Genomic DNA, 19,010 nt, shown 5'->3' with positions numbered 1-19,010 from the left:
TAATTAGGGAAATGTATCATTTTTATTTCCAATTTATATTAGAGGATAATATCCAAAATTAATTCAATTTATTTCCTTTAGTTCAATGATCATGTTGCACTATCCACATCTGTATAGACTATGGTGAGGCAAAATTATCTAACTTAACAACTTGTTACAAAAGCATGAGATTTTTTTTCAGAGCAAATGAAATAATCTATGCATATATTATAGTATTTTTTTTTGTGATTAAAGAGAGCTACGATGATCTATATGGCTAAATAGAATTTGATCCAGTCTTAAATAACTTTAAAGTTTACATCCACAATATGGCATATGTGATTTATGTTGCTTAAAGGTTTAGATATAACTGACGAATACAAATGGAGTAATTTTTTTCCCTACATAAAATCCTATCAATATGTATTAGTTGATACCATATATAGTCTTGATACATAATATGTTGATTAATCGGTTGTCAAAAAAAAAAAAAAAAAAATGTTGATTAATCAATTTGGATATGTAATTTATTAGTTGATACCTTAATAGTCTTGATACATAATTTTGGTATAATTCTTTAACATCAAATCTCTTAGAATCAAATGTGATATGTTACCCTTGTTATTCATTTATATATAAGGTAACATATCACCTGATTAAATGAAATTAATGAATTATTACCTCAGTTCACATGCAAAACAAGGTGTATTAATCTTAATACGTTTTCCTAAGCAAAGGATCACTAATTTCATTATATATAATTTCAAGTAGTCCCCAACTTGCTTCGTTCTATAATCTATATACACCACCTTGCTTTAATCCTTTCATTGTTGTTTTATGTTATTGAGAAAAAATGGTTCATATCAATGATACTCATGTTTTAATGGTTTCCTTGTTCTACCATGGTCACATAAACCCCATGGTTCGCTTCGCCAAACTCCTCACAACAAGAGGTATCCATGTAACCATAGCCACAACTAACCATGCTCGAGACCAAATCTTAAATGGGCTAGCCAAAGAAAACAATTTCATCGATTTTGAGTTCTTTGACGATGGCCTTGATGCTGAACTTGACCGTGACAAGAATTTGGGTATCCTCCTAGAAGAGTACCTTCCAAGGGATGGAGTGAAAAATCTTTCAAATCTCGTTTATACCCTTGAAGGCAAAGGTAAAAAATTTAAATGCATCATTGTCAATAGTTTCGTGCCATGGGTTACAAATGTTGCAATCATGCACAACATTCCTTGTGCCATGCTATGGGTTCAATCTTGTGCAACATATGGCATATACTATCACTATTTTCACCAAAAATTATCTCAAGTATCTGCATTAAATGATCCAAATCATGTTTTCACAATACCCGGATTACCATCACTTAAGGCAGAGGACCTTCCAACCTTTGTCCTTCCCTCGAGCCCTCCCCATTTTCTAAACGTTGTCATGACAACCATAAGTATCCTTGATCGATTTCAATGGATTTTTGGAAGTTCTTTTTTTGATATAGAAGAAACTTTGGTGCATTCCATGACGCAATTCAAACCCATTCTGCCCATTGGTCCTTTGGTCTCACCTTACATGCTAAATGTCGGAGAAGCGCTAGAGGATGAGGAAGAAAACGACTTGTGCCTAGATTGGCTGGATAAGCAAGGTAGTGATAACTAGCAAGGTAGTATTATTATTGCCCCTTTTTTAATATTGCCCCCTTTTTTTAAAACTCTTTTAGTCCTAATTTATTTGTTGACACTTATTTTTGGTTTATAAGATGGCCCAATTTAGTTGCAACAAACCTCTTTTAATAAGAGATTTTTTTTGTACATTTACTCAGCCCAAAAAATTTTCTACCTTTTTACTTTTATCAAACCTTTGTGTCAATCCTTAAAAAATAAAAAAATAAAAAAATAAAAACTACTACTACTATTAGTCAAAAAGAATTTACATATATTGGGATAAATTACCTAGTGTCCCACATCTTACATGCTTCATCACACTAATTTTATATTGTCACCCCAAATCCATATACTAAGTATATACTTTGCAAAAATAAACATTTTGATTTTATGTGATTAGGGCCGTGATATGTACAAAATTTGATGTGACTAACGTTGTGTTAATTTGTGTTATGGGGCCTTATTTATATAATTTTGGAATATTATATTAGGTGCATCATCGGTGATATACATTGCTCTGGGAAGTATATCCATCATGTCACAAAGCGAGACAGAAGCACTAGCAATGGCTTTGGAGAGTGATAGCAACAGGAGATTTTTATGGGTGAGGAAGGACGGCGAAAACGGTTGGGGAGAAAAAACAGGAGAGCTTCCAAAAGGATTTATAGAGAATACAAAAGAAAGAGGACTAATAGTTCCGTGGTGTCGTCAAGATAAAGTTTTAATGCACCCGGCTATTAAGTGTTTTTTGACTCATTGTGGATGGAACTCGACATTAGAAACTATATCAGCAGGTGTTCCGGTTATAGCTTACCCCGATTGGACCGACCAACCAACAAATGCTAAACTTCTTGTAGATGTGTTTAAGGTGGGCGTAAGGATGAAGAAGACAAAGGACGGCGAGCTTGGGAAAGACGAGATTGAAAGGTGTATTGTGGAGGTGACCACAGGACCAAGGGCGTTAGCTATGAAGGAACAAGCCAATAAGTGGAAGGTGGCGGCTAAGAAAGCAACATCAAGTGGTGGTTCCTCCAACATGAATATTGAGAATTTCATCAATGCAATAATTAGAGGCAAATTTGTCTAGTATAAGTGTAGGATCGGTTTGTGCTATTTTTATTTCTGCAATTTCCTTTTTAAATTTTATGTGTTCAATAGTAAGTACTCTAGAATGCATGAAGCACATAAAAATGTAAGACATTAGACGTTATCTGAATGTAAGACATTGAATTAATTGACTTTATCTATTATGTTATGCTGTATGTTTTACTTTACATTTTATTTGCATCTATAGGCATCAATAATTTTGATATAAATATCAAGTGTTGAAGCAATTTTATTATTACATTAGTTTATTATATATTATAAACATAAATAGATTATAAATACAATTTTTTTTTTTTTTTTTTTTTTTTTTGAAGCAGTTATAAATACAAACTACTACTATGATTACTATCATAGACTATGCTAGAGTAAATTAAATCCTTGAAATATTTGCAAGGTACAACAATCCTCAAGGTTTACAATTTCAGTTAGAAAACAAATATATGGAGTACTTAATGAAGCTCACACATTAGAAAGAAAGTTGAGAAAAAATTTGGATAACTGTTTGACGTGTAATGTGACACTATCCAACCTCATACCCTTATTTGTGAGATATTAAAGATTATTTGTTCTAAATAAAATAAAGTTACTTCTCAATAAAGTAAAGTCACTTTGCTCTCACGAAAAAACTGCACGATAATTGTATATGTGCTTGCCTCGTACAACTTACAAAATGAGACTTATTGTCGAAAATTGGAGAGAAAACTAGGACTAGGTGTCGCAATTAGTGTGGTAGTCTTAACAGCAAAGATTACAATGGGAGACAAATCATTGTGCAACATCAGACCTATGTCCAACCATTTCAGCAAGGTTCAAAAGCATGAAATTACATAAAGAACACCGTATGTTCCAATCCAAGGAAACAGTGGATATCCATGTGTAAAAAAAATAAAGTATGATTGGTAAAAAAAAGCCAAAAAACCACATTCAAATACCCTTATATAAGCCTCTTTAAGATTAACTCTTATAATATGTCTTAAACCTCGTTTATAGCTTTTTTAACAGCAAGAAAGTTCAGCTAATAAGCTAGGGAAATGAAGTATAACAACATTATTTCTTCTGCCTATGTTATAGCAGTGTTGTTGTTATATGCAACAGCAAGCTCAGTCGATGTGGTTGTAGCGTACAAGGAAACTGGGAATCGGAGCAATGTCGTCGAATTGTCTAAACCTATGGTTAAGGTTGTGGTGGTTAATCCTTCAACCTCGGCTCAACAGAAGGCTCGATCGTGGTCTACTTCGAGAGGCCGAATGTTTACATTTTCTTCTGGGCCTAGTAGAGAAGGTTCAGGTCACTAGTAACTAACTAGCTTTCATGTTATACTTGTATTTTCTCTAGTTTTTTTTTCTTATTATTATCTTTTGAGTACCTAAATGTAAAATGATGTATTTTGCTATAAATGTAGTTCCACTAAAACTTCCTCGTACTAATTATTAATTATCATGCATTTTGCTAATTACCAATTGTTTAGTATTCATGGTTTGTTGTTATGTTTAGCTTTTTTGCTTTTTTTCCGTATAAAACATGCAATTTTTCTTCTTCACGTTTAAAACTTTTTTGCTAGCCCCTTTTCTAAGTTTCGTGGTTTAAAGTAAAGCATTCGGCAATTATGCATGCATTAAGATTTGATTGTTCACATAGTTGGATTGATTATATGCATCTTTCTACTTTCGTGGGGTTTTCTCCCACTTTAATGTGGTTGTTAGACCATTTAGGATTATATCAATATCACAATCACTTTAATAAATAATAATACTTTCGCATGTACTTTAATAGAGGTTTTGAAAAGTTTGACAAAAATTCGGAATCTATATCGATTATAGAATTCTGAGGCTTTTTTTTAAAATTAATAGTTATTAAATTGGTGTACAAGCATCTTGCACTACATACTTGTATTACATTATTTTGTTTTCCAAAGGATAGTTCTAGAGTAGTTCTTATTATATGTCATACTTCGTACATAACAAGGCCATGATTGAATGGATAAAAGAGGGATTTTAAATTGAATAAATTGGGTTTTTTTTGCGACTTTCTTCAATTTTTGATTCTTCAATCCAAAAAATCATATTTTATATATAATTCATTATTTGGTCCCAAAATAATATTCTATGCATGAAATATATACTCCGGATGTAACTAGAAAACAAAATAACGAGATTGAAGGAGTGCAATTGTACAAGTCTACAATGGTTCCTCAACGCATCACTCAAGAAGATGTTTCTTCCAATTCCGTCTAACCATAATACTTGCCTTTTACATTTGTTTTTAATTCACACTCTTTCATAGTCTCTCTTGTCAACCCTATCTGCACTTCTATTAATATTTAATAAATTAACTAAATTATCAAAAATTTGTACTTCGTATACAAATAGTATAAACGTTCAAACATTTTGGATTAAAAAGTTTACAAAAATGCATTAATCCATATTTAGCTGTTTTTTGGCCAAGGCCAATGTGGACAAATAAAACCAAAAAACAAAGGGATGAAAAACAAAATCTAAAGCAATAAAGTGGCAATCAGTCCAGCCCAAAGAAAAGAAAGTAGCCCAGCACTAGATGAAACCCGGTCATAATTGGTAAGTTCATCATTCATCAGTACCACCTAATAATCTACCAGTTGTCGTCTCTATAACCAACCCAAAATCTATATATGATTGGTCAAACATAATTGAATTGACCCTGAAATTATAGATATGCTCCTGCAAATTCCAAAACTTTCCTATATTTTGTGTCTCCATTATATAGTGCGTCCATTATATAGTGTCTCCATTTTCAGCTACACTACTTTGGATTTCAATTCTCCTGCTTCCTCTCCTAGATATATTAGCCTGCAAAATCTAACTAACCTTTTTTAATGTATCCATTAATTCCCAATTTTTTGGCGTATTGTGATTTTATATGGCAAGATGATCAAGTTTTTACTGGTACTAGATGAGATTATTAAGGGTCGACTTATTTTTGCTCAACTTGTTTAACTTCTTTCTTATTCTACTCATTTCAAGAGGAAATATAAATTAAAAACCACCTCATAACTCATAAGCACATACAATTGTAATTGGCAAATCCATCCACAAATAAAAAAACCTTAGTTGGATAGGACTTAGCTTATTTGATCCATAATTATGTCACAAAAGAAATAAAACCAGACATTATACTAATGTACGATATTAAAATTTTCTTCCTCTGTTTCACTAAAATTGCTCCATTTGATCCATATGGCTTTTACAAAAAATAATCAAATGGGACAATTCTAGTACGACGGAGAAACTATATGATCATGTCTTCATGTGTCACATGTAGATCAAGCAAGTTAACGATAATAGTTATGCACTTATGCGGATCATATAGCGCTGCATCAGCCATCAACATTAAGGTAGTGTGTCCCACTACCCAACACCCAACCACTTTTATATTATTGCTTAGCCTTTGTTAGTTTGTCAATTGTTGCTCCATATCTTCTGCAAATGGATAATATTATATCAATTCAATCCAATAAGAAGAGAAAGCAGGTAAAGACACTGAAACTTTCAAAGGTCAAAAATTCATCACTTTTTTGTATTGTTGTATATCGTTGACATTATTACATACCTTCAAAATTAACATCAATGGAGTACAAATGGTTATACAGTATTCTGTGTATATTACCATTATTTATCATATTATTCTTCAAATATCCCATTCATAAAAATAGAAGATCAATCAATCTGCCTCCAAGTCCACCAAGTCTTCCATTTATAGGACATCTACACCTTATAAAAGAACCAATTTACAAATCTTTGCAAAATATTTCACAAAAATATGGGCCTATAATTTCTCTTAAATTTGGAGTTCGCCTTGTTGTTATAATCACTTCACCATCTGCTGTAGAAGAATGTTTTTCCAAGAACGACATAATCTTAGCCGATCGACCTTTACTTCTTGCAGGAAAGTATCTTGCCTATAACGGTAACACATTGGTTACTGCCCCTTATGGTGATCATTGGCGTAACCTTCGGAAGATTTGTTTACTCGGAGTACTTTCGACGAATTGCCTTAGAGAGTCCGTTGGGATCAGGAGGGATGAAGTCAAGCGAATGCTCAGTAAACTTTATAAAAGTTCGAGTGTAGGATATAGGAAGGTGGAGATGAAATCGATTTTTCGAGCTTTGGTGTTTAATGTCTTGTTGAGAATGCTGGCTGGGAAAAGATACTTTGGTGAAGGTGTGGTGAATATTGAAGAGGCGAATCGGTTTACTGATATAATCAGAGAGGTTCTTGAAGTTGCTACAGCTTCGAATCCTGCTGATTTTCTGCCGGTATTGAGATGGATTGATTACGGTGGATATATAAAGAAGATCAAAGGATTGGCGAAGAAGAGTGATGATTTCTTACAAGGTTTAATTGATGAGCAGAGAAAGGGGATAGCTAATACAGAAGATGAAGAAACTATGATAAGCCGTCTGCTTTCTTTGCAGAAATCAGATCCTGAGTACTACACTGATGAAACTATTAAAGGACTTATATTGGTAAGTTCTTTTCTGTCACTCTTTTTAAGTCATTTTGATTTTACTCGCTCTGTCCGAAATCAGTAAACAGCTTACTAATTTTCTGTTCAGATTCTACTAATACTGGTAGTTCATTATTCGACTGATTTATTAACATTGTTAGTGTGGCTTGTAACTTCCTATGAGCGTAGTAGTGTCAGTAGATTATATCATGTGTTGCAGAGTGAAAATGAGACCAATAATGAATCTTCACAAGTTGGTCGATTAGTTAATCTTTGTTCTTCATTAATTAGCTCCATATGATCACAAATTTAAACGAAACCACATTAAACTCTATCAGAACATAGTCTTTAGCACTTGGCCTAATCTGGTTCATCTAGAAAATCTAGCAGAAGCAAGATTTATTTTTAGGATTCTGAAACTCAATCTAGCTTTTATCTATATCCGTCCCCTTCTTTCTTGTGTGCAGGTTTTGCTTGTTGCGGGGACAGACACTACATCAGCAACAATGGAGTGGGCAATGTCCCTACTGCTTAACAATCCTAATGTAATGGACAAGGTTAAATCTGAAATAGATAGTCAAGTCGGACAAGATCATTTGATAAACGAGTTGGATATTCCTAAATTATCATATCTTCAAAATGTCATCTTAGAGACTCTACGGATGTTCCCTGCAGTTCCACTTCTACTCCCACATATGTCATCCCAGGAATGTCAGATAGGCGGGTTTGATGTACCGTGTGGAACCATGTTATTGGTTAATGCATGGGCAATTCATCGTGACCCTAATGTGTGGGATGAGCCTACAAAATTCAAGCCAGAGCGTTTTCAGAATATGGATGTTGATCAGTATAAGTTGCTGCCTTTTGGCACCGGAAGGAGAGGTTGTCCGGGGGCAACATTGGGTAATCGAATCATCGGTTTGGCTTTAGGATCGTTTATTCAGTGTTACTATTGGAAGAGGATTAGTGATGAGGAAGTAGATATGACAGAAGGAACAGGGCTTAATATGCCAAAAGCACAGCCTCTTGAAGCAGGATGTAAAGCACGGACAATTCTAAGCAAAATCCTTTGATATCCCTACTTAATTCAATTGGCTATACATGCAAAGCTCATACAATCAATACTGTCAAGCTATGATTACTTTAGCCAACTACTAAAATAAAATACTTGTATCTGATCAGATTAAATAAAATCAAAAATAATTCCAAACAAAAACAAATAAAATCATTTTACTACAGAGTCGAACAATTACAACCAAAATATCAGTAATAAATATCCATCAAATTAAATAAAATTACAAGTATACACTAATCTCTTTGTTGAGAAACTAGAATTCTCAACGGTTAAATTAATAACTCCATCTTCCGGTACTCGAAACACCGCCGACAAAATCACCATTCTTTATCAACTTTCTCCTTGCTAAAATGACCGACAAAGAATCGGCATTCCGGGGTACAAAATCGGCGGTGAAAGTCACCTACCACCCCATTATAACGTACACTCGCACGGCTACCGTCGAATCCTACCATCACCACAATATTGTTATTTTAAATTTTATTAGATTATATTAAATTAATGTATAATATATTTAAATTACAAATTTAACAATAATTGATAAATGAGTGGTGTATAATTACCCTTGTACATTGAATTTGGACGGTTTTTATCTTCGCATGAGGCACATCCACATTTCCCGAATGTGGAATAAAATGATGATCTTCAACCATATAGCTTAGATGGATACGACTCACTTGTTCATTGTAAACAAGTTGTGGTTAATGTAGCAACCTAATTACACCAAAGTATAACATTACTATCAAACTAGCGCAACATTGCATTTCACTTAGATGTGCTATCAACTAATTGTTCCTGTTTCGGGTAAAAACAATGGGACCTTGCCGAAGGTCCAATAAGGTGGTGAAGACTGGGCTCGGTCCAAGTGGTGATGGACCGAGGATTTCCTGCACAGCAAACACACGTAAACTAACCTCGGGGGTGTTGCCGAGGAAGGCCCCTCCGATGCTAAAGTTAGTACAATGTGTAGAGAGAAAAAGCTATGCAAGAGAATTAATTGCTTGAGGCTTTTTGTGAATTAATGTACAAATGTAATGTTGATGGCTTTTATACCTTTGCACATATGGGAGAAATGGGCTTTGGCCCAATTGACTTGCCTTGTGGACTGATCTTGACTTTAGCATTATTTGGAGAGTTGAACCTTGACCTTGGGCTTTTAATTGGATCATTTAATGACTAGGCCCAATTGGACTAAATTGGACCCAAACAACTTGCCCCCAGACCCGATTTGGAAGAATGACGGGTCGGGTTTAATTAATCAGAAAAAGGAAGGAAGTAAATGATTTAATTAATCCAAAAAATTTAAATTTAAACCGCCATTAATGAGATAACGGCTGATGGATGGATAATTTGTGGAAGTTGGACGGATAATGGGTAGTTAATCATTGGGACGTGTGTTTAACGGTTACTTAGTGAGGTATTTAAGAAGAAATTAAAAGAGCGGCCCCTCAAATTCCATTTCTGGAAATAAAACTAAAGAAGCGCACTATCTCTCCTCACTTCTTCACAGACACGAACCCAAAATTCTCGAGAGAACTCAAAAATCCGCATCAAAACTTCGCCAATTCCCCGAGCATTGAACCTGGAAACTGAAATCCGTCACTACCATCTTGTAGATCGGCAAATTCCGCTTCGGAACAAGGTAATTTATCTCGAACTTAGTTTGATTTTCTTCGATTTGAACTCTTTCCCCCTCTTTTTCGACTTTTTTCTTCAAAAAATCAACAATGGTGAGAGGAGAGAGAGGTAGAACCCGTGCTCCGAGGAGGGCAAGGCAGCTTCCCGACCCTAGGAACGGGACGGGAACATGGAATGGAGAGAGAATGGGACCTGACCCTGCTGAGGGGATTAGGGCGGTCCCAATATCATCGGCACCTCCCGAAGGATCGGAGGGGCCCAGCATTTCTGGTCGGGACGTAGGAGTTCCCGCCAGTCTTTGGCCTGTTCTCCCTGGGTATCAGGAGTGGGAGGACCCCGAGGTTGCCTCGGCCATGATAAAGAATACCCCTTACTCTTGGTGGGTAAAGCGCGCCGAAACGCATCGGTTTGCTGAGCAAATTGAGTTGCATTACGGCATTATGGAAGCTGATGGGTATTGGTGCCGAATGCCCGTCGCATCGGACAGGATTCATCTCCCACCCCCGGGGTATGTGGGGGTGTACACTAGACAGCTTCAGTATGGGCTGAGGTTCCCATTGGACTTATTCGTCCGAGACTTGCTGATACATTACAAGGTCTCCTTGTGTCAGCTAACTCCTGTCAGCATCCGAAGGGTGATGACATACCTTTGGGTCTGCAAGTTCATGAGATATATCCCCAACTTGCACTGTTTTAAGAAGATCCACAAGCTGGTGCCAAACATCCAGAGTGGACATGGGGACCACGGTCCTGGGTGGTTTAGGATCGAGTCTCGGCCAGGACATCTGACAATGTGGCCGAATGACTCTTCGGACAAAGAGTGGAGAGGCCAATGGATTTGGGTTAGAGCACCCACAGATGACCATCCTCACGTCTTCAGCGCGCCGAGATACCTCTCCAACCCTGACCCAGAAATGCTCAGCCTGGGTCCCTTAGAGAACGATGGCCGAGGTGATCGTAACCTTGATCAAGCCAACATTTTTGGGAAGGCTGAGAACCCAGCTGGGAGAGGTCGTCTGAAGACCATTCCAGCAACTTGGCTCCCTGATAACCACTACATCTTTCAGGAGCACATGCTTGCTGCTGTCGGCCTCAGCCGAAAGTTCAGAGATGGTAAGCTATTTCGGCTGAGGCCGAAGCCCTTTATTTTTATTTTTTCGCTTTCGCACTTAAACTTTATTCGCCACTTTGATGTTGCTGAACTAACTCGTGCTCATTTTCTTTGTTCAGTGCTGAACGAGGTCACTGCCAAGGTTGACTACAATCGCCTCGGCGTTGACCAAGCAAGGACCATCTTGGACCGAGCCCCCTCTATTACTCCGTCCAAAGATCGCGCTGTCCATCTGAGCTATACTCACTCCCAAATTGAGTCTTCAGACCACTATCTGCGGCAGAAGCCTTGGTGGAAGAAGAGAGATCCTTGGAGTCAGCTCCTGGACGAAGAACTTGAAGCTGCTCGTACTGCCGAAGAGGTTGCACGAGCTGTTGAAGCTTTGGAAGGAGGAGAAGGGTCCTCCAGAGCTGCTGAGGAAGAAGACGAGGCTTTGCTGAAGACCTCGGTGAGTTACACTTAACTTTTTAGCTTTGAAATTTCTTTTCTTCTTTTTTAACTCACGCTCTTCTTGCCCCCCTGTTTTTTGCAGTCTGAAGAGAGCAAAAAACAGAGAGAAGGAAAAGCTCTTGCTCGTCCCGAAGATCAAATCCGGGAAGACTCCGAAGAATCGGATATGGACGAACAGCCCCTTCGGAAAAGGAGGAGACGGATGGCCATCATCGGACTTCCAAACGGGGCCGAGGTCAGTCGCATCAGCATCAGGGAGCCCGAGGAAGGCGGCGAATTGTCGAGGGTTCCCCCACCACCACCACAATCTCCGCCGAAGACCCCTTCCCCACCTTCTGAGATGGAGGTGGACCAAAAGACTCCCGATCCCAAGGAAGGGGTCCCAGCTGAGGGGATTGTAGATAGTGCCGAAGGGCACAATGCTGAAAGTGCTGAGAAGCCCGCTGCTGAGGGTTTCTCAGCTGATATTGCTAGGGAGGTTGAGGCTTTCGTCCTCAACCCCGAAGAAGAAGCAGAGGTCATCATCATCGACTCTGCTGAGAAGGAGGAGAAGACTGCTGAAGAAGAAGAAGCTGAACCTCAAAGGGTTCAGGAAGTTCCTGAGTCTTCCTTCCCCTCATTCCAGACGCTGCACTCTGGAGAGATGGGGTTCTCGGCCTCCCGAATTCCAATTCCAGATCATATCTGGGACATCATATGGGGCCAGAACCGAGAAGGTGCAGAAGCCTACTTCGGCAATTTTGCTGGAATGTCCGAAGTAGACTGGGCAAGGGTCTGGTCGCTGAAGGCCACTGCTGGGATGGGCGAATCCAGCAAATCTGTCCCAGACCCTGTAAGGACGAATCAACTGCTGATGATGCAGGTAAATCCTTACACTTGCTTCTATTTTTCTATTCAGCTCTTCAGCTCAAAGTTATTGTGTTTTTTTTTTTTTTTTAACTGAGTTGTGCCTCTGCTTTCAGTTTGTGCACAATCAGACTCTCACTGTAGAGCTGATAGACACCCTACAAGATAGGGTGGACGATGCTGAGCACGCCAAGAAGGTGGCTCTTGAAGAGCTGAAGCTTGCTCAGCTGAAGCAGGCAGCAGCTGAAGAAAAACAAAAGGAGGGAGAGGAATACGAAAAGAAAGCTGCTGAAGCCCTCCAGACCTTCTGCGCTGCTATGGAGAAGGAGGTTTTCCCCCCGCTAATAGAAGGGGAGAACTTTCTCCGAGACCACATGGGAGTGGACGTTACCAAATTCAAGGCTGCCATTGAAAGCCGAATCAGGGATGGAGCTGCTGCACAGGCTGAGGTGCAACAGAAATTGAAAGCTTTAGAAGCCAGTAGGATGGCTGCTGAAGAACAGCTCCAAGCCCAAAACGTCCAACTCTCAGAGGCTGCTGCTGCTGCCGAAGCTGAGAGAGCCAAGCTTCGAGAGGCTGAGGATCAATTAAGGGTCAAAAGTGACGAGCTGACTCAACTGAAGACTGAAGCTTCAGAGGTTCAGCAAGAGCTGAACAAGCAGAAGGGTGCCTCTTCCAAGCTCACTGAAGAGCTAAATCAATCCAAGAAAAGCTTGGAGGAGGTACAGAAGAAGCTAGCAGATGCTGAAGCCCTGCTCAAGACCCGCATTTATACTCAAGAAAAGTATGAAATGGGATTCAAGAACGGGTTCAGAGTATGCCGAAGACTTTGTCTCCATGCTGAGCCGAATCTGGACTAGTCCCAATGTGCTGAGTGGGTCCAGGATCCAGAAGATCCCCATATAAAGTTCCCTACTCAAGCCGAAGCTGAGATTCTTGCAGCTGAAGAAGCTGAGGAAGAGGAAGAGAGGAGGGAACTCGAAGCTGAACAGCTAGAGAGGGAAGCTCAGCAGGGTGCACGGCCTGCTTCATCTGCTGCTGGAGCTGAAGCCAGCATTGCTGATCAGTCTAATCCTCGGGCTGAAGCATAGGAACTCGGGCAATCGTCTTCAGAATCTTGCGGTTCATCATGCGCTCAACTTTAGACTTGCCGCTTCTGAAATTTTTTGCCTTGTTTTTTGCTTCAGCTTGCCTTGATGTACAAACTGCTTTATTTGTTTTTGTATTGTACTTCGGCAGCTGTATTTTCAGCTTGTGGGCGGCTGCCGATATTTCATTATGCCTTAGACAATTCTGAATTCTGTAGCTCATTTTCTGAGCCTTTATCTTTTAAATCTGATGCATTTCTTCCATTGCTTTGTCTTTTTCTCTTTGAATGCTTTGCTGTTTCTAAGTACAAAGCTTCAGCTTGAAGAGTCCTGCTGAAGGTAGGCTTGCACTGATAGTGCTTCTTGCCCCCCTTCAGTAATCTGAAGGCCTAAGGCTCTGGATTACTGAGATAGGCTACTCTGATTTTCAGACAAGTTCTGAATAAAAAAATTATAACAGTTTTTACTTTCAATTTTCTGTCTATCCTTAAAATGGATATCTGAAACACAAGGCCAACTGAAGACAATGTTTCAGATAATGGCTTTCTGGGATACAAGGCTCAGCTAAGGCAATATCCCAGATTTGTCCATGGACTCATGTCTTTGAAGAACAAGCCTTACTGAAGCTTAGCTTCAGCTGAAAGACCAGAGTTCTTTTAAAAAGACGAGTTTGTCAGCAATCTGAAACCCAGTTACCCAAAGGCGAAGGTTCCAGACGAGGCTGAATGAAAACCCCTAAAGAGTAGATAAACTTAAAGAAAATTTTGAAAGAATAAAAAACTGTAAAATTTATAGAAATGGTGGCTCTAAGGCCTTTCATTAATAACTCAAGATGTACTTACAGAGATTGTTCTGCCCCGAAAGGTTTACACATGGTATTTCTTAAGTACATCAGCGTTCCAGTGATTTTTCAGCTCAGTTCCATCTAACTGACGAAGTCTGTATGTCCCTGACTGAAGCTCATCATAAATTTCGTAGAATCCCTCCCATGCAGCTGAGAGTTTCCCATGGATTCGGCCTTTCTGAACTGCAGCAGCATTCCGAAGGACAAGGTCTCCAATTTTGAGAGGCCTTGCATGGACCCTTCGGTTGTAAAACTTGCTGATTCTCTGCTTGTAGACAGTCATTCTATCTCGGGCTGAGTCTCTTACTTCATCAAGGAAATGGAGGGATTCCTTCATAAGTTGCTCGTTCTCAGCTGAGAAGTGGTGCACTCTTAAACTTTCAGAACCGATTTCCACTGGAAGAACGACTTCGGCACCATACACCAGCTCAAAAGGTGAATAGCCCGTTGCCTCTTTTTCAGTTGTCCGAAGTGACCAGAGGGTTCCTGGGAGTTCCTCTATCCACTTGGACTTTTGGTCTTCAACCCTTTTCTTCAAGGCGTTGAGGATTTGTTTATTTGCAGCTTCGGCTTGACCATTACTTTGTGGATGACACACTGCTGAATATGCCAGTTTGATGTCGAATTGATCTGTGTACCGCCTCAGCGGTAGATTATCAAATTGTCTTCCATGATCAAAGACAAAAACCCTTGGAATACCAAAGCGAGTAATAATATTCTGCCAGATAAATTTCCTGACAGTCTGCTCTGTGATATTCGAGGCTGCTTCAGCCTCAATCCATTTGCTGAAATAGTCGATGCCGACTATTAATTATCTTTTTTGGTAAGGTGCATCTGGGAAGGGTCCCAAAATATCCAGCCCCCACTGGGCAAATGGAAGCGGATTAAGGATCGGCTGAAGGTCTCTAGCTGGCTGATGGATGACTGGTGCGAATTTTTGACATTTCTCGCACTTTCTGACCAGCTCCTTAGCGTCTGAGATCATGATGGGCCAGTAATATCCGGCTCTCAATGCCTTATGGGCTAGGGTCCTTCCCCCGATGTGGTTCCCACAGATGCCGAGGTGAATCTCTCGAAAAATGTAATCCGCATCTGTTGGTCCCACGCATTTCAACAATGGGGCTGAGAAGGATTTTTTCAGAAGCTCTCCTCTGAAGACGATGAACCTTGAGCTAGTTCTTTTCAGCTTGGAGGCCAAAATTTTGTCTTCGGGGATTTCTCCCTGAAGCTTGAAAGCTAGGATGGGGTCCATCCAGCTGGGCTCTGGGTCAGCGCAGCACACTTCAAGTGCTTCGTCGACACTGCTTTCTCGGCGCTTCCACGTATACAGATCTGTTCAGCTCAGTGAGAGTTGAACTGACAAGTTTGGAAAGTGCGTCGGCTTGTGCATTCTGACCCCTAAGGATCAGCTGTATTTCAAAAGTTCTCAGCTTGGCAATAATTGACTTGATCTTGGCAAGATAAGCTATCATGGAGGGCTCTTTGGCCTCGTAGCTGCCACTGATCTGATATGCCACTAGCTGAGAGTCTGTTTTGAGACAGACATGCTTGGCTTCCAGAGAGATGCACAATTCTAGGCCTGCAATTGCTGCCTCGTACTCAGCTTCGTTATTCGAAGCCTTGAAAGAAAATTTTAGTGCATACTCAAAGGATTTGCCTTCGGGAGAGGTTATCACTACCCCTGCCCCCGAACCATTTACGGTGGAGGATCCATCCGTAAATACGGTCCAGATTTTCTTTTCATCGTCAGAACTGCTGCTTTTATGGGTTCGGCTCGTGTTGAGCTGAGTGGAGGAATCCCTGAAGAAGTGAGAGTTCCTGTTTCTCTCCCTCTCGGTTCTCCAAGTATCCTCTTCCCATTCGCCAGCTCCTTGAAGGAGGAGAGTTTCCCCCCCTCCTGGCCGATGTTCCTCCGCTGATTTCTGGTTTGCGGAGGGGTTCGGTCGCGTGGAGGTGGCATGTTTTGGGCCTTCATGGCTTCCATGAGGACCGCTAGGGCTCTCACCACCTCCTCCGAGTTGGGCCCCGTCAAGGGTGTCCTCGGCTGAGAGCAAGAGTGGGTGTGAATGCTCCGGGATTGGCTCCGAGCATGAGATTGAGTCCTTTGACTGGACCAGTTGTCCTCATTTGACCGAAGCGGGCTCGGCGGATTATTGGACTGGATGTTAGGAGATTCGGATCTCTCCCTAGGCTCCTCATGAGAGTCGGGTCCCGCGAAGGGCTCCTATCCCGAGGAGGAGACAGGTTAGAAGTGGGGCGTTCCGAGAGACCCCCTCCTAGTGACTTTCGGCGCTTTCTCAGAGAAGAAGCACCGTCGTTTTTATTCTTACGATTCTTAGCCATTGGAACTAAGATTGAGGTGGAACGATTGAATTGGCTTAAAGATTTTTTGAAAGTCTTCCCCACACACGGCGCCAAATTGTTTCGGGTAAAAACAATGGGACCTTGCCGTAGGTCCAATAAGGTGGTGAAGACTGGGCTCGGTCCAAGTAGTGATGGACCGAGGATTTCCTGCACAGCAAACACACGTAAACTAACCTCGGGGGTGTTGCCGAGGAAGGGCCCCTCCGATGCTAAAGTTAGTACAATGTGTAGAGAGAGAAAGCTATGCAAGAGAATTAATTGCTTGAGGCTTTTTGTGAATTAATGTACAAATGTAATGTTGATGGCTTTTATACCTTTGCACATATGGGAGAAATGGGTTTTGGCCCAATTGACTTGTCTTGTGGACTGATCTTGACTTTAGCATTATTTGGAGAGTTGAACCTTGACCTTGGGCTTTTAATTGGATCATTTAATGACTAGGCCCAATTGGACCCAAACAGTTCCTAACATAGAAATTAATTAATCTTAATTTCCTCGTCATTTTTTTAACATAAAAATTAATTGTTATATTAATTCCGAATTTCCTCATCTTTTTTTAACATAGAAATTAATTGCTCCTAAGTTCCTCGTCATTTTTTTAACGAGATTGAAGTTAAGTTAAAAAATCAATTTTTAACACGAAATTATACAGAGTAATATCAATCAAATTTTAAACACATACCTACGAGGCTACGACAAATACTTATATGCATGCTTTGGTGTTACTTAGATAAAAGATAACGGAATATGGAATATCTTTTTAACATAGAAATTAGTTGTTCCAAGTTACCTCATCATGTTTTAGACATAGAATATAATTCAACGGTGAAAAAACCAAGAAGATAAGGGCCCTTTTATTAGCTTAATCCAATTAGTATCGTATCAATTAAATTTAAACACATACCTAAACAAATGCTTGTATGCATTCTTTGTAGTTGTAAAACTTTTGCCCTTCCCCTTTCTGTTAGTGATTAACCAATCACCGCTTCCACCAATGTAAACCTTACAAAAAGAAATTAAAAAAAATAAAATAAAAAACATTACAAACGCAATTTATTCCACAAAATTAAAGTTATCTTTTTAAAAATTGAATTTACCTCATCTAAAATAGTGTTTGGATAATATAGTTTGGTTTCGTCTATAGCATCCAATAATTGTTTCTTTTTAAGAAGAGAAGTTTTTTTCTTTTGTTTTGAAAAATCAAATACAATTACCACGTTGGGCTGGTAATCCTCAGAAGAAATTAAAATTTTACGGATAGTTCTTTCAAAACATGCAAACCAATTTTGTTGAATCAAAAGTTGAGTTGCTTCATCATTAAGTAATTGATCGAAGTCAAAGTAACAACTCGATTTTTCAAAAATACTAAAAACATTCCCGGAATAACCCTCTCCCATATTTCCCGTCAAATTTTTCTCCCCCCTCCATTCCATGGTGTTTAAAAAATTTTGAACAGCTAATTGACAATTAAAATCAGAAAAATTTAGAAATTTATTCAAAACAAAATCAGATTTGATAGAACGTTCATCAAAAATATCAACACCCCAAAATTCAACTGGATCATCTTCATAAGCTTTACGTAACTCAGATCTGAATTGTGCTAATTGATTACTCGATTCACCACCACTACCTTGTGGACTTTCAGACATTTCAACCTTTGTGTCACAAAAAAAATAAAGGTTATTTTAGAGTGAACTTTTTCGAGTTACGGTGAAGAAGAGATAAGGAGGATTTTTTTTTTTTTTTTTTTTCAGATTTTACGGTGAAGAAGAATGAAGAGGAGAGGTGTTTTTTTTTCAGAACTTACAGTGAAGAAGAAATGAGGAGGAGGAGACTAGGAGAGGGGTTTTTTTTTTAGAGGTTTTGTTTTTTTTCAGAAGATATGGTGACAAAGAAATGAGGAGGAAGAGAGTTTTTTTTTTCAGAGCAAAATTAGACAGAGAATGGTAAGGTAAGAAGAAATAATGAGAAGGAGAGGATTAAGGCTTTATATTTATAGGAAGAAAAAATAAAACAAGTGATTTTTTTTTTTTTGAAAGGAAATAAAACAAGTGAATAAGTGATTGACTAATTACAATTTCACGTACAAGTACTTTATTGCACATATGGACTTCACCACTAAGCTACAAGCTCATTAACAAACATTTAATGAAACAAAAATTATTTATACAAATAGCCTTTTTATTGACCACTAAGCTACAATTTCAACTTCACATTGCACAAAGTTAACCTTTTGTTGTCTTTTTTTTTTTTTTGAAAGGGACCTTTTGTTGTCTTTGTTAATTGTTATTTGCCTTATTGTAAGTTTGTGACGATATGGCATCATCGTGTACTGTAACTCATAATTTCATAAATAG

At 39.0% G+C, this 19,010-nt stretch overlaps 2 protein-coding genes and 1 long non-coding RNA gene across 4 annotated transcripts; 2 read left to right on the top strand and 1 right to left on the bottom strand.

Annotated features, from left to right (window-relative positions):
- The first annotated feature begins 832 nt into the window (after window positions 1-832).
- Window positions 833-2,734, top strand: LOC145602625 (UDP-glycosyltransferase 84B2-like). The gene is made up of 2 exons (XM_081658800.1): window positions 833-1,628; window positions 2,139-2,734. The coding sequence occupies exons 1-2, from the start codon at window positions 833-835 to the stop codon at window positions 2,732-2,734; spliced, it is 1,392 nt and encodes a 463-aa protein (XP_081514926.1).
- Window positions 2,735-6,341: 3,607 nt separating this feature from the next.
- LOC145601761 (cytochrome P450 81Q32-like) lies at window positions 6,342-8,431 on the top strand. The gene is made up of 2 exons (XM_081657829.1): window positions 6,342-7,256; window positions 7,705-8,431. Exons 1-2 carry the CDS (start codon window positions 6,357-6,359, stop codon window positions 8,308-8,310), a joined length of 1,506 nt encoding a protein of 501 aa, XP_081513955.1. The 5' UTR covers window positions 6,342-6,356; the 3' UTR covers window positions 8,311-8,431.
- On the bottom strand, window positions 8,363-18,592 carry LOC145601762 (uncharacterized). Of its 2 annotated transcripts, XR_014104435.1 has the most exons (4): window positions 17,751-18,592; window positions 17,558-17,655; window positions 8,876-9,026; window positions 8,363-8,760 (listed from the first exon to the last, which is right to left on the bottom strand). It is a non-coding gene; the product is annotated as an uncharacterized LOC145601762 (long non-coding RNA). The 2 variants fall into 2 exon arrangements; XR_014104434.1 differs by lacking the exon at window positions 8,363-8,760 and having other exon boundaries at window positions 8,817-9,026.
- Window positions 18,593-19,010: the final 418 nt, after the last annotated feature.

Source organism: Chenopodium album, chromosome 21, assembly GCF_948465745.1.
Source record: "Chenopodium album chromosome 21, dcCheAlbu1.1, whole genome shotgun sequence".
In the NCBI taxonomy this organism is placed as follows: Eukaryota; Viridiplantae; Streptophyta; class Magnoliopsida; order Caryophyllales; family Amaranthaceae; genus Chenopodium; species Chenopodium album.
This window is presented reverse-complemented; position numbering and strand designations above follow the sequence as displayed.

What these genes read in the sequence shown, in the direction of transcription:
- LOC145602625 (XM_081658800.1), top strand. Translation starts at nt 833, where the DNA reads ATGGTTCATATCAATGATACTCATGTTTTAATGGTTTCCTTGTTCTAC. An exon ending in AGATTGGCTGGATAAGCAAG is followed by an intron (nt 1,629 to 2,138) that starts GTAGTGATAACT and finishes ATATTATATTAG; the next exon opens with GTGCATCATCGGTGATATAC.
- LOC145601761 (XM_081657829.1), top strand. Translation starts at nt 6,357, where the DNA reads ATGGAGTACAAATGGTTATACAGTATTCTGTGTATATTACCATTATTT. An exon ending in CTATTAAAGGACTTATATTG is followed by an intron (nt 7,257 to 7,704) that starts GTAAGTTCTTTT and finishes TCTTGTGTGCAG; the next exon opens with GTTTTGCTTGTTGCGGGGAC.